This window comes from Asterias rubens, chromosome 4 (assembly GCF_902459465.1).
Source record: "Asterias rubens chromosome 4, eAstRub1.3, whole genome shotgun sequence".
In the NCBI taxonomy this organism is placed as follows: Eukaryota; Metazoa; Echinodermata; class Asteroidea; order Forcipulatida; family Asteriidae; genus Asterias; species Asterias rubens.
The window spans coordinates 18,674,092-18,700,107 of NC_047065.1; the positions used below are offsets into that span (position 1 = coordinate 18,674,092).

General features: G+C 40.1%; 2 protein-coding genes across 2 annotated transcripts in view; one reads left to right on the forward strand and one right to left on the reverse strand.

The window, feature by feature from the left end:
* Window positions 1–3,141: 3,141 nt before the first annotated feature.
* LOC117289503 lies at window positions 3,142–7,206 on the reverse strand. The gene has a single exon (XM_033770649.1). It carries the CDS (start codon window positions 6,369–6,371, stop codon window positions 3,855–3,857), a length of 2,517 nt encoding a protein of 838 aa, XP_033626540.1. The 5' UTR covers window positions 6,372–7,206; the 3' UTR covers window positions 3,142–3,854.
* Window positions 7,207–8,985: 1,779 nt separating this feature from the next.
* Window positions 8,986–26,016, forward strand: part of LOC117289244 (membrane-bound transcription factor site-1 protease-like) — a 49,365-nt gene continuing 32,334 nt past the window's right edge. Inside the window, exons 1-13 of the mRNA XM_033770272.1 lie at window positions 8,986–9,135; window positions 15,146–15,524; window positions 16,339–16,490; window positions 17,265–17,382; window positions 18,307–18,416; window positions 18,686–18,809; window positions 20,118–20,338; window positions 21,886–22,002; window positions 22,644–22,711; window positions 22,932–23,034; window positions 23,519–23,670; window positions 25,024–25,188; window positions 25,561–25,657. Coding sequence (XP_033626163.1) covers window positions 15,332–15,524; window positions 16,339–16,490; window positions 17,265–17,382; window positions 18,307–18,416; window positions 18,686–18,809; window positions 20,118–20,338; window positions 21,886–22,002; window positions 22,644–22,711; window positions 22,932–23,034; window positions 23,519–23,670; window positions 25,024–25,188; window positions 25,561–25,657 — 1,620 coding nt within the window. The 5' untranslated portion in view covers window positions 8,986–9,135; window positions 15,146–15,331. The remainder of the gene's footprint in view (window positions 9,136–15,145; window positions 15,525–16,338; window positions 16,491–17,264; window positions 17,383–18,306; window positions 18,417–18,685; window positions 18,810–20,117; window positions 20,339–21,885; window positions 22,003–22,643; window positions 22,712–22,931; window positions 23,035–23,518; window positions 23,671–25,023; window positions 25,189–25,560; window positions 25,658–26,016) is intronic.

A 26,016-nucleotide genomic window follows, 5' to 3' on the forward strand; every position in this document is an offset into this window, starting at 1 on the left:
CAGGATACCAGTCACAAATTGTACACATGACCATGGCAGTTTGGCTGGTAACCTTATTCTGGTAAGCATAATTTTGTAGTGAAAGTTACATTGTGTGAAATTGAAATTGGGCCAAGGGGAATACAAATCTCTAATGTGACACTTCAGTACTAGGTTTTTATATCCAATTATTAAAGGGAAGGTACACTATTGGTAATTGTCAAAGACCAGTCTTCTCAATTGGTGTATCCCATCAGAAGCACAACATAACAAACCTGTGAAAATTTGGGCTCAATCGGTCATCGAATTTGCGAGAAAATGAAGAAAGAAAAAACACCATTGTTGGACGAATTTGTGTGCTTTCAAATACGAATAAAAGACTTCCACATGTAGCTAGAAGTCTTTTATTATTTTAGTAAGAAATTACCTTTCTCAAAAAATTACATGTACATTAGTACATTACTTTACAGGGAGTCGTTTCCCACAATGCTTTATACTATCAACATCTCTACAATGCTTGTAAGTTAATATTTGTTTTGAGTAATTACCAAACGTGTACCTTCCCTTAAACAAAGAGAAGACACAATGAACAAGAAATCTTGCTCTTGATTCATCCTCAGAGACAATCTTGCTGGCTTCCTCAAGTGACATGAAAGACAAAGGCCGAAACCATGGTACAGGAAATCTGCTTGAGCTATTTCTGTCATTCCTGTTCTGTTTTTCTGTTTCCAAGAAAGAAAGGCCATGAGGAAACAAGACTCAACATGAATCTCGATCAAACCATTGTTTGGGTCATTCTTTGAATATAAAAAGTAGTATCCTGTATCATGCGCTAGACTGCCACACATGAACAATTCATCAGAAATATCATGGGTTTTTTTTTATGTTGAAAATCAAATGTGTACTCTATTCAGTGATGAGTTTAAAAATAAATTTCAGATCTTTCAAATGTTTTGAATAATTGTTGAGTTCATTACAAAACTTATACATGAACACGTTGCCTTTGATCGAACAAGTTGGTCTATAAAAAGCGTTTGTAACAGTTTTTTTAAAAATAAAATGCATAATGGTTGGAATACAATGATCCACACAAATTTGCCACGAAATTGCGTGGTTTTCCTTTTACTTTGCGAATTAACACGGTCGGCCATTTATGGATAAATGGCGGACAGTGTTTGTGTACACGGTAAAAGGGAAACCGTGCAACTTCGAGGCACGTTTGTGTAGCTCATTGTTTTATACTTTAACAACATCTTTATAAATATGCATTTTATAAAAAACAAACGCTCTTTTCAAAGACCAACTCGACCGATCCAAGGCAACATGTTCCTTTAAATTAGTTACAATATTACTGTATAGTATTCTCAATTGGTTTTTAAATACTATGATGATCATAGTTAAAGGCAGACACTTTTGGTAATTTCTCAAAATATATATTAGCATACAAAACTGACTTGGTAACGAGCAACGGAAAGCTGCTGATAGTAAAAAACATTGTGAGAAGCGACATTGCGAATACCCCTTTCTCACTCAAATATTTGAATCTGAAAAAGACTTCAGGCCTAAAGCCTTTTTTTCAGGCATCTAATAACAGCACACGCAATTGTGCAAAAGGGTGTTTTTCATTCATATTTTTTTTAAACTATAATTTATAATCAATTTCCAACGACTTGTTTCATGTACTTTATGCATGTTGAGATGTACACCAAGTGAGAATACTAGTCTTTGACATTTACCAAACGTGTCCAGTGCCCCAATTTACATATATAGCCATGTTGCCCTGGGTGTCCCTTCATAACTTTACCATGAGATTCTGTGATGGAAGTTCCCCTATGCATTACTTAATAACATAATAAACGGCAGGCATAAATTCTTATATCTTTGTCAATAATAATATAACTTATGTTTAAATGATAGTCCGATATCATACTGGTATAAAGCTGCTTACGTTCATGCTGTACACATAATTTAAAAAGTGCAATGTGTTAGTTCTCCCACAGAATTTCTTTCCTGCCTTGAAGACAAAATTGTTTACAATATTTGTGAAATATTTGTAATTTAAAATGTTTAAAATATGTAATTTATTGAAAACTACAACCGAGTTAAGTGACGCCACAATGTTAAGCAGTTAAAATTGCTAACCGGTTGTATTTAGCAACTACAAGGGCACCAGGGCCAAATTTCATAGAGCTGCTCGAAAGCACAAAAAGTAGAGCTACATAAGCACAACAAAAGTATGTTTACCAGAACAGGGTTACCAGCCAAAATACCATGTCACATGTACAATTTGTTACTGGTCCCTCCTCATTTCTACTAGGCAGAAAATTTATAAGCAATACTTTTTGCTTTAAAAGTAGCCCCATGACACTGCATGAAATTGGGTCCAGATAAAAGAGATGTAATGAATTCAGCGTATATGTTTAATTACAAGGCACTCTACATGTAGCTGGTCGCCTGTTTCTAAAGCTACATTTGTATGTCTGCGCTAAGCTGTGTGCTAAGCAGCTTCATCAAACTAGGCTTGGGTCCTCGTTTCATAAAGCTACTTTGCAGAAATAAATTAATGGGGCAACATTCACAAACAATAACCCTTAGTAATTTGAGCAAATTTTTCTTTGCTTTGGCACTGGCAGTTCCCATGGCATTTTGCCTGTGACCTAATTTCAGAAAAATGTGATATGTTCAGACTAGAGTAGCCAATTTTGTGGACATGAAACAGGTTATCGACCTAAATACTATGTGTTCATAACGTACATATTTTGTTTGAGCACACACATTTCCAAACAGCAAGCAATTTTGTGCTAACCAGAAAAAATACCATGTTTACTATTGTTTGTCATGACTTGTTCCCAACTTATTTCTGCTTAAAGGATTTGGGTACCTTTTCAAAATGTCCATAGATTAACATTAAACTTACAGGGTTTGAAGATAATGATAGTGGAAAGCTTCCCTAAAAATGTTACTTACCGAGGTGCTGTAATTTTTGAGAAATGAGTAAAACAATGTCATGAAAATACGTTTGTAAATGATTAAAATAATTTTTGTCTCATCAGACAAAAATTATTTTCATGACATTGTTTTACTCATTTCAAAAAAACTACAACACCTCAGCACGTAATATTTTCAGGGAAGCTTTCTACTATCATTATCTTTAAACTGAGTAAGTTTAGTGTAAATCTGTGGACATTGTGTTTTTTGTCCTACAAAAGTTACAATACATAGACCCTTTAGAGTAGCCCTCAAATTTCAAACTACCAGAATTCAAAGTATTATGCTGCCAGGCATCATGCCATGTTAAGTTTGGCCATCATGCAGTACCAAGGCCAAAAAAGGAAAAGATGGTACGAAAATGTCAATTTTGAGGAATTTGGGAATTAGAAATAAACACCAAGGTTGTTCCCAACCCTTAAAAGTTCAGAATTTATATTCACACATTTCCATCTTTGCCAGACAGCAACAACACTTCAACTGGAAATAACTGAAAAATATGGGACCTAAAAATATATATTGCATATTGTGTAACTCTCCAATTTTGTCCTATAGTGGTACTATGTACACATATTGCATAAAATGGTAGGTAACTGAGGCCAAATTAAAAAATTGCAAGTTGTGATCACCTTTATCGTTGCAAGTAAGGCAAGATTTGTTTTCTTCTTTTTTACCAACAATTACAAACACAATCTCTGATTGCGGTCCTTTGTTTTGGATAACTGCCAACTGATTTTCAATATGAACTTTAGACTCATCGTTTACACAGGTAGGAGAATGATGTAAACAAATTAAAATTCATCTCACGCCGTAATGTAAAAACGAATCATGTTTGAGTTTGACAAAGGTGATCACTTGATAGTTTCTTCTTAATTCCTAAAAATGGCCTACAGTAGAAAGTTTTTGATGACTGCTTGTATGGATCGTCTGCATACAGGGCACGGCTTCCCGCGGTGATGGAGCTTTTTGGCGCAAGGATAGCAACAGACTTGATGTCCAGTGCGTCCATGAATGATGCTCGCTGTCTTCGGTCGGCTATAACAAATAATGCACAAGTCATTGTAATGTTTCGTGACGACGCTGGTACTTTGGGACGACGACGGGCCTGCTCCTGGGTCGCTCTTCCCTGCTACCGATGTAAGATGCGGCCCGAGCCCAACTTGAAGAACTGAAGTGTCGCCGAAGTGAAATTTTTTTGACTGACTGGAGGAGTTTTCGAAACCCTTGTGGAGATTGGATGCTGATGCTGATCGATGTCTTTTTCTTGGCTGCCATCTTGGTGCACTCACAGTTTCGCCTTGAGATGCTCTCCCGAGAGGAGTCTCAAAAACGACAGTACTCTCTTGAGTCAAACCTATTCCCGAATCGTCTCGACGGTCTTGCATCCGACTCTGAGATGGCCTAAATTCTTGTTGAACCGAATCCATAGCCTCATCATCATCTTGCAAGTTCATCCGTTTCCAAAGTGGTAAATCATTGGCAACGATAATCGTGTCTTGTGAGTCATCTTCGCTGCTCTGTTTACGCTTCACAGACATTTTACCATCTTGGCTACTTTTGAGGCCGGTCCCAGCCTCGTCTTCATCACTTGTCTTTCCGTCAGGCATGTCAGGATTTATACCATCAGGGAAGTCCCTTAGCGTCCTGGGCTTCACTGTGCTAAGTTCATTGGTCATAGGGTTGGTCTGTGGATGAGCTTCCGGGAAAACAATAGAAATTGGTCGACTTTCATTTGAACAGCAATCAGTTGCAAAATGGCCGGTCGTTTGTGTTTGGTACCAGAGAGACGGTGGGTCGACGTTGCCCGCGGGAGCTGAGAAGGATCGTCTCAACGGTCTGTTGGAATTCTGAAGTCTCTCTTTTAAGGTCATTCGTTGATTGTCCGGCAACCAGCCCTTGCGGAGCGCCCAGCACCGGCTGCAATAACGCTCGACCGGCGAGTTCCGCATGCTGCACTCGGCACACTGCCACTTATCCATATCTGAAATCTCAGTATCAGTTGTGTCATCATCGCTATTGTCCGCAAAGTGAGAGTCTCCGCTCTCGTCCGGTCGCAAAAGAACGTTAAACACTAGTTCTGTGTCACTGCTACTATCATCCGAACTGCCTTTGATGATAGTATAATCATCACTAGAGTCAGACGGGACATCATATTCCAAGGGGGTCAACTCATCTTCATCAACAAACCAAAGGTCATCTGAAGAATCAGCAACGATTGCAGTCTCACAATCTTGAATACTGAGTACTTCACTGCTCTGTGATTTCAATTCTTCGCTGGGGTGGTAGAGCATGCAGTACCATGGTCGGCTGCCTACTCTCTCGCAACCAGAAACTGATGTTGATTTCCGACAACTTGATATGTGTGAACAGTCTTCAGATGAATCCGAAATGAGGCGTTTTTTCCCGGTGGCAATGGTCATACTGCTCAACGACGTTGCAACAGTAGCTGAAGCCGACTTTATAGTACATGTCGCATCCTGGGTTTTTAAAACTTTTTGAGTCCTCACTGGAGTGAAGACAGGTTGCTTGATTGAAGAGGAAGTGCTGTTACATGTACTGCCTTTCACCGATTCCGTAACGTGTACCTTACATTCAGTACTAGTGAACACTGGGACTGGTAAATCCTTTTGAGCTGATGTCAAAGACCCCACAGGATAAGCTTGAGTTGAATTGAATGGCCCCCTTTTTACACTGTCTGGAAGATCCTCACTATCGGCTTCTCTCTTCACAGCAAAGCATCCTTTTGTTCCTACTCCGCTAGGCCCCGGTGTTGTTGAGGGCATTGAAAGGGTCGACGGGGCGGTTGCTGAACGCACTGGCACTGGGGCAGTTGGTCTCGCTGCATCCGTTGGCGTTGTCTGTTGCGATTGGTGAAAGGTGTAGTAAAGTTTGCGCTGTTGTCGTTGGAATGTATCATGATGTTGAGTTACATAATCAGGGGCCTCCCGAAGCACTGACATGTTCTCAAAGAGAAGTTTTCTTGCATCCTTGATTGTGAAAGTATTTACGCCAAACACTTTTCCCAGGGGATCTTTCTCACAGTAAACTCTCTTTGGATCCTGCTGTACATACAACTGACGGCTGCTAATGTATTTTATAAGGTACGACAGCACTTGCCTCGCTGTAAACATGGGTCCTTTCGCACCAACTGTTTCCAGCAATTCCATAAACTTTGGCTGCGGCTGGACCAAAATCTCTCGACTCGGTAGTTTGTGTTCTGGCCGAAGTTCACTGGCAAGCACAGTTGCCATGGCGATTGCTGCCTCCTCGCGAGATGGACCTTTGGAGGATGAGGATGAGACGGTCGTTGCCGTGGTAAAAGCCGTAGTTGTAACCTCCACAGAGGAATGAGAACTGGAGGATCTTTTAGATCTCCTCCTTCGTTTTTTTGACTTATTCTCCATCCTGCTCCCTGTAAAAATTCTCTGCAAATGGTGTCTCTGTACATGGGCAAGTACGCCTGATCCATAGATCTGTTTATGATGAATATGATGTGCATATGTGTACAGTACTACTACTAGTACCTAGTGTGGTAAACCATAAACTCGATGGGTCGAAGACCGTTGTGATATTACCGTGTTCCAACAAGTCTGACAATGGACATGTTCAAACTTGTCCAGTAGATGAACGTGTAGATCGCTATTGCATGTACTGCGGGGGTGTTCCTCGGCACAGCGCCAAATAGCTCTCTAGTCTAGACATGCAGAACTGGAAAAACTCCAGCTAGACATGTTTTCAGCGATACTATGGACATGTAGCAAATACTACGTCATTCCTGCGACGAGAGACAGACCATTTCATGATAAAAAATGTTCGAATTCAAAATAATCAACGGAGCAAACATTTTACTGGTGGTGGTGCATCAATCACATGTATTACATATACACAGTGTGTTGTGCTGGTCAAACACATTGTTGGATGGTACACGGCGTTCGTTTCTAAACCGGTTGCTGTATAACGCTTACACTATGCACTTTGTTCGTCTCGTCTAGCTATCCACGGGTACCAGGCATCCCATTCATGTTGAAACCTGCTCGAAACGGAAGACTGTGGAGAAAGACATGGAAAGCCCCGGACTTATGAAATTTTACAAAAACAGCACCAAATGCGTCAGAGAATTCGTTGAATTTAACAACATTAGTTTTGACACAATCCGGCTGTGTTATTGTGTTTTATTTCTGATAATACCTTCATTTCAATTAAGGAGATTGGCTGCAAGGAGAGGGGGTGGAAATTAAAGTGATTTGGGGCGCCGGAAGGGATCCGACTTCGAGGTTTGGGGATAATGCGAGTCGAGTGGTGGGTGCAATGGGTTGGCGGGTGGACGCGCCCGCGGGCGGGCGCAACGATGGGGATTACCCGCTAATTTGCTTGCCGTGGTACAGTTACATAATTTGCTACAATTAATGCTCCGTCAACTTTGAAAAGTTTCCTTTTCCTTGCGTGGGAGGCGCAACCCGAAAGCACGCAACAGTGAGAGTTTAGGGACCCGTGCAATGAGCAAAAAAACATCAACTCAGTCTCCAGCAGCTTCGGGTTAAACATTTATCATACATATGAAAGAAATTGAAAATAAACAAATTTAGAGAGAACCATCGCCTACTGGGTGGCACAGTGCAGCCCACAAACAATACAACTATAGGACTAGCCCTATCAGGCAGAAAGAACAAGCCGAATGAGATGAGAAAATAATTGTTAGGATATCTGCTAATGGGAGATTCAGACATAAATGCAACTAATAGTAAACAAAGGCAAAGAAAGTGACAGAAATAGTTTAAAAGCTACATTTGGTACATTTGAGTGAACCTATGGGAGGGGAGGGGGGGGGGGGGTGCATGCCCCGCCCAGCAGTATCGTGGCTAATTGGCTTGATTTGGTGAAAAGCATATGAATGATTCTGCCTAAATCTAAGAAGGTGAAAAATGGAAATATAAACTATAGACAGGGGCCTAAGCTGATGACATGTTGTGGGGCCATAATTGTTTCTTTTGGGGGATTTTTTTTTATTAGTATGAATAAATTGTAATGTGGGAAAAGTGGTGTTTCTTTTTTTAAGAAAAAGAAAAATGGTCTTTGTTGAAGCAGTCTGCATCGGGTGATTGTCTACAGCCGCTACAACACAATTACTCACTACAGGGAGGTAGAAAAAGTGACAGCTTGCTTTTGTTTTTGTTTTTTTGTTTTGTTTAGTAGTTCCCAAGAGTTCTTTAGAATAGAAACATAATCACTAAATTACGAGAAGTGTAGGCCTACCCTTCAGGGGCCCATATTGTTGATGATAACACAGTAGAAAAAGCTTTTCAATTTTGGTCCTAATAATAATAATAATAATAATAATAATAATCATAATTTATTCATTGATTGTTTATGCCCAAGTTTCATAAAAAATGTGTACAGATACGCACTACAACAATATACAGATATTAACAATAATTTAAACAGATTTTAAAATGGAAATCACTGAAAATTACGAGAATAGTTAAAATCAAACAACATACATAAAACGACAGTCGGCAATTACAAAAGGCCACGTAAAAATCTAATAAAAAAGCCTGGTGGAATAAATGGGTTTTGAGCAATGTTGAGGGTACTGCAATATTGTCCTCTCTAAATCTACACTCAAGAACCAAAGGTAAAAATGAAAACAAAAACTTATAGTTTTATCATGGAGGAATAAATCTCTATGGTTTTATTAAACACAAAGGACCTATGGTAAAAATGAAAACAAAAACAAAAACTTTAAGTTTTATCATGGAGGAATAAATCTCCATGGTTTTATTAGTGACGTTTCGACCCGTGAACTCATTGTGTATTGACAAACAGTCGAGAGCGCGGCCGCGTTCGATGACCCATGACCCATTTAATTTTCTATCCTCCTCCCCAAAAGATCTAAATATTGCCGTTAAATAAAGTCTGGGGACGAGCGCAAAAATCCCACGGCCAGTTGTTGACAATAGTTCCATCATGTACAGTGTATTATGAATTGTGAGCACCCATTTGTACATGTACATACTATCTGTGTGTGTATGTACAAAACACGGCCTGCTGAAATAAAAATACATGTAGTGCTCAAACAAGCTCTGCAAGCTGTCTCTTCTGTTCTGCAGTATTACTGTGTGTCGTGACTCGCGAATTTTGGATCAACACCACTGAAAATGTAGAATTTAGGTAAGTTTTTAGACCCAAGATTCTCGTTCATGTTATTCAGTAGACTGGAATTGTCTGTCGCCATCATGGTCGAACAATCCTGGTCTACAAAAAAAAAATAACAAACGTCAGTCAGTAGCCAAGGAAGTGTTTTTGGGGGCAAAATAGTCGAACAACTAATTTCTGTATGAAAATACCATAGTATAGACATGATAGAAAAGGTTAAATAATCACTGTCCAAGTAATGGGGGGGGGGGAATAACAGTCGGGGTTGGGGGTTTGGGGGGGGGGTTCACATAAATTCTTCTTTGTACGCTTACTGATCTCAGTGTCGCCAGCTGCAGGGTGCAATTCAAATCAAGTTTAGTTGCAATAGCGTAACCGTTGGCAGGAGGTACTTCTAGAAACTATAAGGCTCCCCTGTGAGCCTTATTTTATATTATAGGGGTCACATATTTAGGGCTTTTTTAACGCTATATGTTTTTCAAATCAGCGTTGATGGTGAAAGTTTTGCGACCGTTAGCCAGCCAGAACTGAAGTTTCCTGTGTACTGTACACCTAAAGCATTCCCCATCCTACTCGATATACATTATACCATTATGCAGTCATGTGTAACTTGAGTCTGTGCAAGCCCAAAGTCCCAACCGTCACTATAAAGAGCCGACAATGGAAACATGTGAATCCTCCCGAAGTGTTCCGCGACATATGCACTCTTCTTCTTCTTCCGTGAAAGTACAGTCCACCATCTGGTGTATTGCGTACTGTGGTAGTTGTGTGCATGCGAGGGTGTAGACATATACAGTGCAGGTGGGTGAACAGTGAACGTGCGGCTAAAAAAACAGCTCAGGCTGACCTAGCGGAGCTGGACTGACTGTACACCCTGCTTAAAACTAGCAAGAGTTGTACAGTTGATCAGGTCTACCGGAAGATTGTTCCATATCCTAATGCTATTGGGACAAAATGACTGTGTGTAGACCCCTGTCCTGATTTCACTCATTTAGCAAATCTAGAAGTTGATCATGACTGCTTGGATTCCTATGTCAGCCAATATGAGAGTACAGTCAGTGACATCTTGGATAAATACGCACCTTGGAAAACAAGATCAGTCAAGGTTCGAACTGAAGTCTCCTGGTTCAATGATGATATTCGTACAGCGAGAAAGATCTGTCGTCAACTGGAGCGGAAGTGGCGGAAAAAATTGCAAATTGGCAATACAACGACAAGAATATCGCAACCAATGTAAAGTAGTTAGGAATTTGATCAACCAGGCAAAGATCATCCGTTATTCATCTCAAGTACAAGAATCCTCAGGAGATCAAAAGAAGCTCTTCAAGATAATTGGTAAGTTGTTGCTCAAACCCAAAACCCCTGTCCTTCCATCCACCTACAATGACCAGGACTTAGAAAATGAGTTCCAGAAATTCTTTGTCACCAAGATTTCAGACATCCGCTTATCATTTTCATCAGTCCCTTACAACGTGCTGCAGACATTGCCACATCTTCAACCAGAGTGTAGACTGTCTGTGTTTGAGCCTGCCACTGTTGCTGAGATTCAAAGGGTTATTATGAAATCTCCTTCAAAATCCTGTGAGCTGGATCCAGTATCAACATCCATGTTAAAGCAAAACATTGATATATTTGTACCCTACATCACTAAGCTGCAAACGAATCTCTCAGTTCCGGTTGTTTCCCCGATAGCCTCAAAGTTTCCAACATCAGGCCGCTCATCAAGAAACCAAACCTGGACAAGGAGATATTCAAAAACTACAGACCGGTTGCAAACTTAAAATATCTTGGAAAAGTCATCGAACGAGTAGTGTCATCACGTATTTCTGATCACATTCATACTTTCAACCTGTCCGACGTGTTCCAGTCAGCATACAAGCCTTTCCATGGGACCGAGGCTGCACTAGTCCGTGTGAGCAACGGTATTCTCTCTTCTATGGACAATGGTAACCTTACAGCACTAGTCCTGCTAGACTTGAGTGCTGCTTTTGACACTGTTGATCATAACATCCTTCTCTCTCGGCTCCAGAATCACCTTGGCATAGAGGACACAGCCCTAGCTTGGTGCAAATCGTATCTCCACAACAGAACTCAGCATGTATGTATTGGCACTGCGATATCCGACCCTGTTGTTTTGAACTACTCTGTGCCACAGGGGTCGGTACTCGGCCCGCAGTGGTTTACGCTGTACACTTTACCGATTCGTGACATCATCCTCAAATTTAATCTGAATTACCATTGTACGCAGACGACACTCAGCTATACATCACGTTTAAATCTTCTCAAGAAAACGCCAATGCATCTATTGCAAGACTTGAGAAATGCATCCAAGAGATTCGACGTTGGACACAACAAAACTTCCTGAAGTTAAATGATGATACGACAGAGTTCCTTTTATTTGGGTCACGTCAACAGTTAACTAAGGTTTCAGTGCCATACATCTCCATCGGTGATGCTTGGATAGCTCCCTCGCTGAAAGCTCGGAACTTAGGGGTTATTTTTGATTCATCGATGACACTTCAGCCACACATCAACAACATTGTTCGTTTATCATCATATCACATCAGGAATATAGGTAAGATTCGCAAGTACTTGGACAAAAGTGCCACTGAAAAGGTCATTCATGCATTTGTTACTTCTCGTCTTGACAACGGCAATGCTCTTCTCTACAGTCTTCCTAACAACCAGATTTCACGACTTCAACGGCTCCAAAATACTGCTGCCCGCATTGTGACACTGTCTAGAAAATCCTGTTCTATCACCCCCATTCTGAAACAACTACACTGGCTCCCTATCTCTCAACGAATCATCTTCAAGCTGATGCTCATTGTCCACAAAGCTCTAAATGGCAAGGCTCCCCACTATATTTCTGAACTGCTTCAAGTTTACACTCTATCAAGGAATCTTCGATCAAGTTCCATGCTTCTCCTCATTGAACCCAAGTCTCGACACTCATGGGGTGACAGGTCTTTTTCTCTAGCCGCGCCACGCATCTGGAACTCTCTACCACTTAATCTTCGATCTTGTCTTTGTCATGTTTGTACCGCAAAATTCAAGTCTCTTCTCAAAACTTATCTTATGTCACAGGTTTTCAATGACTAATTTTGTTGGGTCTGTTTTTCTTTGTGTTGTGTTTTGTTTTTGTTTTGTTTTGGTTTACTGCGCCTTGAACACCCAGCAGGGTGGATATGTGCGCATTACAAGTCTTATTATTATTATTATTATTATTATTATTCATAATGCTTGTATTTCCCTTTTGTTGAGTTACGTTCAATAATTTCTTCAAAAAAGGAAATTTTCTACTCGGTACTCACTTTTATGTTCCCTGCCGCATCGCACGTCTTTTGACTTCTCATTATGCAGCCTACTACAGGCCGCGGCCGAGTCAGACTAAACCATTCTGTGAGAGGGGTGTTACAAACCTGTGCGGCAGTGCGTGGGCGCTTTATGCGTGAACGGCGGGTTTTATTGTAAACAAGCAGCGCACGCACTGCCACACGGGTTTGTAACACCCCTTTCACAGAATGGTTTAGTCCAACTTGGTGGTGGCTTGGCAGTTCGGCAAGTAGGCTGGTGTACAGCGCTTGGAGGTCGAGTGACCAAAAGATAAAGCGTTGAGCATTATTGAGAAGTCAAAAGACGTGCGATGCGGCAGGAAAAAAAGTGAGTACGGAGTAGAAAATTGCCTTTTTTGAAGAAATTATTGAACGTAACTCAACAATTTAAGGGAAATACAAGCGTTATGAATGTATATTGAGTAGGATGGGGAATGCTTTAGGTGTACAGTACACAAGAAACTTCAGTTCTGGCTGGCTAACGGTCGCAAAACTTTCACCCATCAACGCTGATTTGAAAAACATATAGCGTTAAAAAAGCCCTAAATATGTGACCCCTATAAGGCTCACAGGGGGAGCCTTTAAGAGTTTCTAGAAGTAGGCAGGAGGGTTAAGTTATCGCAACTGGTTCAATTTAGATTTTTCATGTTTTTTGATGGGAATTTCCCGGAAAGGGTTCAACATTTTTTGGTGCACAAACAGCCCCCCTCAGATTCAAACTTTTAACCTGGGACATTTTTTACTCTTTCGCTCGGGGATCTGGTAAGTTTTTGTCCTTTTTCTTCAAATTATTTCCTCAATGGTGTTTTGAGTGATATGGTAGCATTCATTAGACATTGAGGATCAAGTTCGTGTTCCTGGAATTTGTGTCATGATTTTCAAAAGTGGTAAAAATGGAGCAAATCAGCTGACTAGCTGTCGAAATTGTACGTTTTTAACCATTTCGCCCTGCACAGATTGCGTTAGCTTTGTAACCCTCCGGCCTGTGCGGCCGTCGGGAGGAGGGTTACGTTATCGCAACTAAACTGAATCAAGCTTCTTCTTAAGACAAAAGTCGGCTTCAAGTCGCACATTCTCACATTTTTCTCCACACACCTGGAATGCACTCTCCAACTCAATAAGGAAATCCGACTCTCTCTGAACATTTAAGAAGTGTATCAAACATTCTCTATATCCTAACTAATGCGCTGCGTTCTTGACGTAGTGGCGCTATATAAATGCCCTATATGTATGTGTGTACATGTATATATATGTATGTATTTGTAATTTCTGGATTGAAGTAAGAAATTAAAAAAATTGAAATTGAAATGCTGATTTATTTGTATGTGGGAAAAATTAAAGAAAAAATTTCAGTATAGCGCCACCACTTTTTCATTCAATACGAAATAAAATAGTATCTATAATTTATATCAATGAGATCCCTTTTTGTAAAAATATGTGAAAAAGTGGTGGCACCATATGGAAAGTTATTCAAAAATTATTTAATTAAAGTAACATTTTGTCTTTTACATGATTATGCCACCTCCCAACATGTTTAAAAAACATCAGCAAAATATGCACAACCATGGTTCTTGTCAGTGTCACTCATAAAGATTGTTGTATGGTCTAGTATAAGAGAGACCTATCCCCCACTAATGGTTGAGTTTGATGAATGGCTCAAAATACTGAAAGGCATTGTCGGAAGGAAAAGGGGCAGTGGAAAGCCCCCGTTTCTTTCAAACAGTGTCTTTCGCAATTTAGCAAAATCAGTCGGGCTGGAATCGCGATACGGTCTATGGTTCGCTGTCACCGTTTGTTTGCGGTATATGGTCAATGGACCATCAGGAGGACGGAGGGTTTTGATGATCGCTGCTAATCATCTTCATGATTGCACCACAAACCTTGATTAAAGGTTTTTATATAACACCCAAGCAGATCCTTGCCATTTGATTGGAGGATTGTCCGTCACGTGATAGCAAATAAAAGTACCATTGCACGCTGAGTCACTCGCCGTGCTTTTTCGTTCCATCCGAAAAGTACCATTGCACGCTGGCACGCTGCCAGCGTGCAATGGTACTTTTCGGATGGAACGAAAAAGCTGAGTAAAAACATTACTGCGTGCGCGTGTCTTTGGTAACGCAGCACGTGTTACTGCAAGAAGGCATAGTAAAATTACTAGCATTCGGCTTCTACAGTTGAAATTGTTTGTTTTGAAAGTTGTTTCTTTCAATCAAAATGACAAAGTTCTACTTGGATGTTATATAAAACAAATAATGAATGTTTTTCATTCGTGCAATGGTGCGAATATGTTCATTCGTTGAAAGCTGGAATGTTCCATTCAACTCGGCTCCGCCTCGTTGAATAGAACATTCCATCTTTCAACTCATGAACATATTCGCACCATTGCACTCATAAACATTCATTATGTGTATAATATATTCAAAATGAATTACCATGAGTACTATTATTATTGTCCCATTGAACCAATCATGATATACACAGTAAGGGCTGTTAACAATCAACATTTACCTGCTGGTGCTGCATACTCCAGAAGAATTGAGGAAGTTTCAGGGAAATTGAAGTTTCAATGTAGTAAAGGGGTGGTAAAAATGAAATGTATTTTGATACAATTGATATAAAATTTTACGATAAATAATAATCAATCTTATTTTGCAGTTTGTTTTAAACCATGATTCATCAATACTCTGCAGGAACTTCAACCAATGAGCAGGAAAAACGAGACTCTGCATATGAAACTTCGTCTGAAACAGGGAGGACAACCTGTGGACTTTATTAAACACCACCATCTCTGTCTACAAGGACACCATGTATAGTTGACACGAGGTCAAAGGTCACAGTTCACCCAACCCCAACTCGAAACAATACACGCCTTCACCATGAGGGTGTGCGTAAACTATTCCTCGATGCTGATTTTAATTTGTACAATAGCAAGCCAGTTGATTTTAACGAGCCAATCCGGAATTGGCGGGGATTATTCAGGGAGCCTGTTTTCACCTTGCGGCTTTTTTAACGACACAGATGACATTCCAGACATCAAAACAGATTTTTCTACACAACTTGTTAGTAATGGTAAGTTGAGCTTCTTATAAACGTATTACTCAGTATTCTTCCCATGCACATCGCACGCTGATTGCTGGTGTGCATTCAATTTGCATGCCGGTCATTTGATTTACGGCAAACACACAATGACAAAAAATAAATAATTGCGGGGGGGGGGGGGGGGGGGGGGGGTGCTGGGGGCAGGGGCAAAGACTTGAGATCATAGTCTCAAAAAATCTTTTAAAAAACAGTTCGAATGCTCCAGGTTGTACAGTAAGACTTTAAAAGAAAGAAGAAAAAAAAAAAAAAAAAGTTTTTTGAGGAACTCTTTTCAGTTCAGCGTACTGAGGCCAAGCATCCGAAAACTTGAGTCCAGAACGACCAACAGTTTTTATACAGAGATGATGATCCCTGTTACATGTACGTTAAACAATGCTCGCTGTCCAAAGTCTGAGGCTGGAGGCATTTCATGGCCAACTTTTACACATTGTCAACTTTCATCATCATTCGGCAAAGACTTGCGTCCGTGGATGCCTCGTTCTCAAATTGTAATGGGGCCCCCCCTGGAGTCGCTGCCATCACCTAGTCTCTTTCAAGCGCTGTCACCTTTTCACGTTTCATATTCGCCAGGCTATTATTTTTTACACTGTTCTAAGTCTCTCTCTCAAAAAAACTTAGTTTTAAGCTCGTAATCTGCTTATTTGTAGTTGTATCTTTCACTCATTTTTTGTACATTTTATTGTTCTCTTTGTGCACTTACATAGAGGTTTTTGCATTAGGCGCTTTACAAATGTCTTTATTAATCTTAATATTATTAATACTATTATTTCTTGTCTACCTTTAGAGTATATTATCACATTTAAGAGGTACTACAGTCAGCAGACTCGACTGAACTTCATCTCCGCAGCTTTGAGGACAATCATGTCACTCTCTTGGAGTGTGAAGCCCCGTTCAAACTCTGCCACTAAGTACCCAAGCGACTTTGAAGTACTCGCGGTAAGAGTGAATCAAAACTTGTATTTTCCTAGTTTATTATTTTACTGTTTTTTTCCCCCCTCCTCTTAAATGTACATTTATTAATATAATACAGTGATATTTTGAGTGTCGCTGATAGATGCGTTGTTAATATTGGATGATGTCACATTTCATACTCATCTGAACCTCGGCCCGATTTTACAAAGCAGTAAAATTTGTCGCTAGACAAATTGTCAGTATTCCCATAGTGATTTGTATTGTGACATCACACTTTACTAAGCAACTACGATTGATTTGTAGTTACGATCAATCTTATCTTTTTGTGAAATTGACCCCTGACTCCAGTTTGCTTTTGATCTCACGGCCAAAACACACCATTTATTTATTTCTCCCTGGCCTTGAACATGGTGATACATGTACATGTACTTGCAAAACTCTTATCTCTTGGATCAACAAATTTTATCCTATTTTTAACCTGCAAAAATAGTTGGTGGCCTGACGTTTCGACCCAGAGTCTGTCTCGAAGGCTAATAATAAGAGGTAAAATATTTTGTGTTAAATGCACAACCAAATTTAAAAGACTTAAGGCAAATAAATTCTGCACCAAATGTCTACCTTACACATTTTTTTTTATTTCAATTAATTTGTCTTTTTAGCCTTTGAGAAAGACTCTGCACGGGTTGAAACGTCAAGCCATCAACCACTTTTTGCATTTAAATCATACGTGTCTGCCATTTTTTTGGTTGAGCAGTTTGCAGAAACTTATTCTATTTTCTCATATTTCTAACATGCCAGATCATAGCCGAGAAGGAAGAGAGTCTCAAAGCATTAGAGCAGCATCCATCCATTAAACAAGTCACTCAACAAAAGCAAATTACCAGATCCATCAAGTCTGAATCTAATCATGCTGAAGGTAATAACAGCACATTATTTCATGGCTCGGCAAAAGCCCAGTTCATAGTTCATACGAATGCGAATTCAAAGCGAATTTTCTTGTCACATGGCTGTTTTCGCAGTGAGTGTTTCGCTGGAGTTTAACACAGCTCAACACAGTTTAACTGTTGTGAATTTGTGGCATTTGCAGGAAGTATGAACCAGGCTTTATTATGTAATTCTAGCTGTGGAAGTAAAGAATTCTTTAGTATCATGAAGTACATTGGCAAAATGTCATGGCTTTGCTCACTGTGAAATTTTGAACTTGTGTTCATTGTTTGTTGCTTATAGGGTCAGTGTAAAATTTTCTGCGCTAGCTGTGTAAAGGCCGGTTTACAGTATCCTAAGCAGGATCCTAAGACTGAGGTCTAAAAACTGTGTCTTTTTATGATCGCGCGTCAAGACTTCCATCACGCGACCTACTATAAACCGGCCTTCAGCGAGGAACTCTTAATAGTAAAGTGGACCTAAAATTCATGGCTCTGCTTTATTGCGAAATTATTTGTTTATAACGCCCTGTAAAGTGCATGAGACTATATAGGCTGGTAAGCAATGCAATGAAAACAGGCAGGCACAAGCAGAATTTCTTGAAATATGTTCATGTTATGTTTACTTTAAAAGGTTTTTGGATGCTTTTAATGAAAAGGTGTTTATGAATTTGGACAAAAGAGTGGTGACTCAGTCTGTAAAGGCCCGGTAACACAGGCCTCGATAATAAGAATGAAAACGAGAACCAGGGCCTGGTTGACCGGGCCTTTATGGCTGTTTAAAAAGTGCGATAATGGATTCATTGTGTGGCCATCTAAGACCTTGTTGCCTACTTATTTACTTCCTTTTTTACCAGCTAAAATAGTTTCCATAGTTAAATAGGTTTTACAGTTTAATGTTCTTGTTTTCTGAACAGCTGAAGATGATTCTGACGACACACACGACTGTAACAGCTCCACCGATCCTTTGTGCTGGGCACCCAAGTGGAAATCCTCTCGACCAATGAGAAGAGCCAGTCTGGGCTTGGTAAGGCGCATACGTAGAGTGGCTCGACCTTAGATAATGGTTGATAAACAAAGTGCATGGGTTGCCATTGCTGGCCAAATGTCAGCAAAACAATCAGTCGTATGAAGAAAAAAAAAATTGACAAAATTCAACATTTTCTGTAAAGTTTTGTCCACAAATTAATACGCTAAAAGTAGATCAAATCAGGTTGGATTGGCCACCCTTATTTCCTGCCTAATGAGTAAAGAAAGACTGACGCTATCTTTTTTTCTTTCTAAAACAAAAACAAGACACAGGGGTCATCGCTCTGGCAGTCAACAGGTCACCATAGCAACAGACGGTTACTACGTGCAGTACCCAGGGAAATCACAGACATCATGGAAGCAAACGTTCTATGGGATATGGGTTTCACAGGTTAGTTTGATGCAAACGTACTATGGGATATGGGTTTCACAGGTTAGTTTGATGCAAACGTTCTATGGGATATGGGTTTCACAGGTTAGTTTGATGCAAACGTACTATGGGATATGGGTTTCACAGGTTAGTTTGATGCAAATGTACTATGGGATATGGGTTTCACAGGTTAGTTTGATGCAAACGTACTATGGGATATGGGTTTCACAGGTTAGTTTGATGCAAACGTACTATGGGATATGGGTTTCACAGGTTAGTTTGATGCAAACGTACTATGGGATATGGGTTTCACAGGTTAGTTTGATGCAAACGTACTATGGGATATGGGTTTCACAGGTTAGTTTGATGCAAACGTACTATGGGATATGGGTTTCACAGGTTAGTTTGATGCAAACGTTCTATGGGATATGGGTTTCACAGGTTAGTTTGATGCAAGCAAGTGTACAATCTGTCCATAAATACAAATTTGTTTCTATTACTGCTCACTGTGGCAGGAGATTCTGTCCCCCATATGGCAAACTGTGTACAAACTTCTTCTGATAGCGCCCTCTTTTGAATCCTCTTCCTCCAGCCCATGTTAATTTCCCATATAGGGGACCAAATGTAATAATAGTATTCGATTTATGTAGTGATTTATTTCGAAGCGCTTTACAAATAACTCAAATAAATAACCTGATAAATTATGTACAGTTGACTGAATTAATGCGTTATAGAGAAGAGGTGGGTTTTCAGGGTACTTTGTATGTTTTTAAAGAGGTGATTGAACGAGTGTGATGTGGGAGATTGTTCCAGAGAGTGGGACAAATTCTGCTGAATGACAGGTTTCCGTAGTATTGTGTGTTGAATCTTGGAATTTGAAGGAGTTGTTTGTGTTGTGAGCGTAGGGAGCGGGTAGAGTGTTACGAAGGAGAGTGGTGACCATGAACCAGCTTAAAAAGTGTTTTGGGGAGATGAGCTTAACACTCCTACAATCTAACCATTCAATACCATGCCAGCTTGCAGTGTGATATCACATGTCAACCCTCCTACTGTCTGACCGTTCAATATCATCCACTGTGGTTTTGAATGGTAGATAAACTATGCCAGACTGCAATATGATATCATGTAGTGAGTGTGAATGCATCTACATGTATACAATACACAGTCAACCCTCCTACTGTCTGACCATTCAATCTCATACGCTGTTGTTTGGAATAATATGAATAAAAGTGCAGTGTCGTGGCCATATTATAAAGGATTACACACCAATATGAATCTTTTGTCTTAGTAATGATTTTAAAGAACATCCTTTTTGTATTTGTACAACAGGAGCTGGCATCAATATAGCCGTCTTTGACACTGGCCTAAAGGAAAAACACCCCCATTTCAAGAATGTAATGGAGCGGACCGATTGGACAGATGAGAAGAAACTGAATGATGGACTGGGTCATGGCACTTTTGTTGCGGGGGTGATTAGCAGTACTATGGATTGTAAGGGATTTGCCCCCGACGCTAACTTGTACATATTTAGAGTGTTCACAAACAGCCAGGTACATGTAGATATGGTATTTCATTTCAAGTTATTTGTGTATGCATGTAAATTTCTGCAATGTATTTGAATGAGTACAGACACAATCAGGGTCGCACTTGTTGTTACAAAGACACCAAATGAACAACCTACATATTGAGTAACTCTTTGTAGATCTTGTATTTGACAAACTCAAGAACTTTTTATTCATTGATACAGCGATTAATAATTATTATCTTCGAGTACGCGCTAATCCACCAATCAGAAGCTAAGACCTTTGTTTTATATCCTACTTCCTCTGTTTTTATTACACAGTCTGACAGTGCGTATTGTGAAATGTCATTTTGTCACTCTCCGTATAGGGACAGTGCAAAAATAAAAAAAACTTTCTAAACTTTGCGCGCGTGGAAAAAACGCTCTGAAATTTGAGACTGGGAGATAAATTCGTTATCACACGCGCCCTCGTGAAATACAAAAATAATATAGCGCGTCTGCGTCCCATATGGGACGCAGATGCCCTATATTTTTTCGTATTCCACTTTTGCTTGTGTGATAACGTACAATATCTTATTAACATTGAGATAACTGCTACATCAGTGATTTTAAAACTGTTTCTAGAATGGAAATGAAAGAAATGTCTACCCATGATTGTGGCTATGCACTAATACAATCTTAACTAACCCCACATCCTACAAAGTCCAACCACTAGTGTAAAACTTCAATTTCACAAACTGTCAAAAACCCATGCCCTTCTTGAGCTGCTCACAATCAGGCGCAGAATTGTCGGCAAGAATCTATGGACATTCACGCAAAATTTTATCAATGTGAATCTTTATAGATTCTCAAGAGAGAATAGCAAAATGAAGATTGAAATTAAGACACTTGTTTTTTTTTTCTCGAAGGAATTTGTTTTTGAAAATAGTTTATATTATCAACAACTGCAGTGCTTCTGACCAAGTCAGTTTTTATAGGCATTAATATGTTAGAGTATTAATTACCTCGAACAGACCAACTCCGTTGAGCTCTTGATCAGTGTGTCTAGATTAGGATTTTACATGTGAGATTGGTTTAAAGGAACACGTTGCCTTGGATCGGACGAGTTGGTCTAAATAAAGCGTGTGTAACTGTTTTTTATAAAATGCATATGGTTGCGTATGGTTTAAAAGTAGAATACAATGATCCACATAAGTTTGCCTCGAAATTGCGTGGTTTTCCTTTTACTGTGCAAACTAACACGGTCGGCTATTTATGGGATTCAAAAATTTGACTCCCTTAAGTTGCCGACTGTTGTTAGATGACGAGGTAAAAGGAAAACCGTGCAATTTCGAGGCATGTTTGTGTAGATCATTGTATTCTACTTTTACAACATCTTTCTACTCATATGCTTTTTATAACAAACGGTTACAAACACTTTTAAAAGACCAACTCGACCGATCCAAGGCAATGTGTTCCTTTAATGGCAGGAATGTCGAGTTCTCGTCTTTCATACTTCATGAATTGAAGTGCCTTATCAATCAAATAAAGTGAAAAGCAGGTAACGTACAAGTCTTTGACTCTTGTTTGTTCTAGGTCTCCTACACCTCCTGGTTCCTTGATGCCTTCAACTATGCAATCCTTAAGAAGATCAATGTTTTGAATCTTAGCATCGGGGGACCAGACTTCATGGACCACCCCTTTGTTGACAAGGTAAAGAATTATATGTTACTTGAAAAGATTAACTAGATGCTTGTTTTTCATTCTTTACATGGTTCTGCTCCTCAGTATAATTGTCAATTAATTACCCGTTACAATCCTTCCAGATGTCTTGGATCATCCACTTCGTTGTTACTGGTTGTTCCCCAAACCCACAACAATTTCAACAAGTTCAAAGAGGCCCTCAAAACCCACAGCTGCTTTTCATTAATTTTTGTGTTTCTTCCTTGCGCCATGAGCATCACTTGTGGTGGATACCGGCGCACTATAAGTGTTCATATTATTATTATTATTAAAAATTTAAAACGATTTTGAAGTAAGTGATGTTTGAAGCTTTGCATGGTGTGGATAACAAAAAGAAAAATTATAAGTAATAGTAAACTCCGGGTACAATAATATAATAAATGGTTGGCCCTGAAAAGTACCGGTTTGGTCTTGATGTTTCAAACAGTATACTCTGCGAATTGTGACGTCACGGCTCGGTTTTCGCAGGAGTTGAGCACAAGTCAACTGATGCTGATGCAAATTATTGATTGCAAATTTGTGATGTCAAAATGCGATTCGCATTCGCAGGCGGAATGAACTGGGCTTAAGGGTTTTAATAATGCTGTTTACAACCTTTTTCTTATTCTCAGGTTTGGGAGCTGACTGCCAACAAGGTCATTATGGTTTCAGCTATTGGAAATGACGGACCTCTATATGGGTGAGTAAAGCCACTCCACACCAAATAGTTTGGACTTCGACAAGATTGGAATGATCCGACAAAATAATTAAAAATAGACCATCAAGACCTTGTTGCAATTATGATTATTCAAGGGTTGTATCTAAAAATTTGGACTAGCGTGCTCTAGTTTTCTTCAGGCATAAAAACAACTTCATGAACTTCAGCGATGTCTAACAATACCGTTGCCTTTTTTGTCTAGGACGTTAAACAACCCTGCTGATCAGATGGATGTCATTGGTGTCGGTGGTATCAATTTTGAAGATAACATCGCAAAGTTTTCCTCTCGTGGTATGACCACATGGGTGAGTTCACTTCAGAAATGAAGAGTGTCGCAAAAAGTTGTGGACTGTGAAGTGGGTTACCCTGTTTTAGTCTCAGGAGTAGGTAGCAACATGCCCCTGTAGGCAGTTGGTTCGGGTCAACAGACACAATCAGTGAAAACCTCATCTGGAAGTGGCCGCTGGCCTTGTTATAGTAGACGATTTCTCTGAAAGAAACAAACATTTCCTGATTCCTGTGGGGAAATAATTCACAGGCCTACTACCTGCAAGGAATTTAAACCCACAGCTTTAGTTATTCTGGAGCAGATATCTCACCACTGGACCACTGAGAATGCCCGGCAGCTAGAGGCAGTTTGGATCCTACATTTTAGCAGTGGGTCGTGCAAAGATTTCCCGATGCAACTATAACATCTTGAATGTCTCTGTAATATGTTTTGATTGTTTTTCTGTTACATTGCATCTCTATGTTTACATCATCTAAATGTGGTGTGTTTTCTTTTGTCAGGAGTTACCAGGTGGTTACGGTCGACTCAAGCCAGACATCGTTACATATGGCTCGGCTGTCAGGGGATCAGGCATGACCCAAGGCTGCAGGACGCTTTCTGGAACCTCAGTGGCTTCACCTGTCGTAGCAGGTGCTGTTGGGTTATTGGCAAGGTAGGTGTTATACCCAGGGCGTCTCCTGGGTACACATAGAAATCTGTAGGTACACACTGAACTTTGTCTTGGACCTAGTAGAATTGAGTTATTGGCTTGGTAGTTTTTATACCAAGGGGATGCTTGTATACAAATATTGACTGCTTTGAGTGCTATGGTTAAAACTACATGTATGACTCCCGAGGTGATCCCCGGAGCGTTCTGGCGTTAACCATAGCACGAGTAAAAGCAGTCAACACCCCAAACATTTCTAAATACTGTACTATTACATGTAAGTTACAGACCTGAATGCTACAAAAAATCAAACCAACATACATGTTCGACTCTTCTTAACTTTACTGTGCTGCATGTAGTGTCATGTAATCCGAAATGGTTACAGACTATTTATCATCTCGGTACACGTAACGTCCGTCTGCTCATTTCAGATAAACAGATGCACAACTGATTGGGTTCGAGGTGGTTAAAAAATACAACTAGGTACTGCATGCCGTGTGATAGTCGTTGGACTAGCACACGGCAGCCGTTTCTAGTAAAACTAAGACATGTTATGTGACGCGCTCTAAACCAATGAAAAGGCAGAATATTTGTAAGGGGTGTTATAAATGCAGTTAGGGGGTTGTTAGGTGTAACCAAGGAAACTCTAGAACCCAAGTGGCTGAACAAACACAACACAGCACAGTTTCTGATCAAAAAATTCCATTCAAGGGTTCACCTTCAACAGCAGGCTCCATTGGCTGCTGGGTACGTACGTAGGTGTGGTATTGGGTACAGTTTGAGAGTATAACACAAAACACTGCATGGAACCTCAGTGGTGTCGCCTGTTGAGAGGGAGCACCTGGGCGTTGGTTTTATACTCGGGGTGGGGTTGGGAGAGTAACACAAAGCACTGCATGGAACCTCAGTGGTGTCGCCTGTTGAGAGGGAGCACTTGGGCGTTGGTTTTATACTCAGGGTGGGGTTGAGAGAGTAACACAAAGCACTGCATGGAACCTCAATGGTGTCGCCTGTTGAGAAGGCGCACATGGGCTTTGGTTTTATACTCGGGGTTGGGGTGGGAGTCTACTGGGTACAAATGAGAAAACCTGTCGGATAATTGGCTATAATGTATTTGTATGTTTTACATTTTTAATCTTTGTACAACTGTTTTGTTATTTTTGTCTGTAGTATGTATCTTTGTAAATGTAACCTTTTTAAATTGAAAAGTGCATCAAGGGATGTGTGATCCAGAGCTCCCTATCCTCAAGGGATGTGTGATCCAGAGCTCCCTATCCTCAAGGGATGTGTGATCCAGAGCTCCCTAGTCCTATATAATTGCTGTTTTATTACTACTACTATTCTTATTATTATTTGCAGTTCTATAGCGGACCGCCAGTGGGTTTTAAACCCGGCCAGTATGAAGCAAGCTTTGATGGCCTCGGCACGCCGTCTGCCTGACACCAACATGTTTGAGCAGGGTCACGGCAAGCTGGATCTCGTCAAAGCGTATCAGGTGCTGAGCAGTTACCAACCTCAGGCAAGGTAATCACTATGATAAGTAAATTTAGACTGGTAACCACATCTAGTGCCTGTTCAGGATAGCAGGGATGCGATTTTCAAATCCATGTGTTCATCATTAGTTGTGGGTAATGCGTTAGTGCTCAATGCACAAGGCCTGATACTTCACGGAGGCAACGAAGGCAATTGCCTCCATGCCACCTAGTCATTGCCTTGGTACCCTTGAAATGCTCCAGTAGAAATTTTCAGTTTCCTCGTACCTTTACCAAGGAGAAAATCAGGGCTGTGACATCAAAACTCAGATCGCATTCGCAGGAAGTATTAACCAGGCTTTAGTCGTTGTAACACAAGCCTCCATGGTCAACGATTCAAAATGATTCTTTAATCTCCTTTCAGTTTGAGTCCGAGCTACATTGACCTGACAGAGTGCCCCTACTTCTGGCCATACTGCACCCAGCCGATCTATCATGGAGCTATGCCAACTGTTGTTAATGTGAGTTTAATATTAAAGGCACTGGACACTATTGGTAATTACTCAAAATAATTGTTAGCATAAAACCTTACTTGGTAACAAGCAATGGAGAGCTGATGATAGTATAAAACATTGTGAGAAACGGCTCCCTCTGAAGTAACGTAGTTTTGAGAAAGAAGTAATTTTCCACTAAAATATTTGAATTTGATTCTGATACCTCAGACTTAGAATTTGAGGTCCCGAAATCAAGCATCTGAAAGCACATATCTTCGTGTGGCAAGGGTGTTTTTTCTTCCATTATTATCTCAAAACTAATTGAGTTCAAATTTTCACAGGTTTGTTATTTTGTGCATACGTTGAGATACACCAAGTGAGAAGAC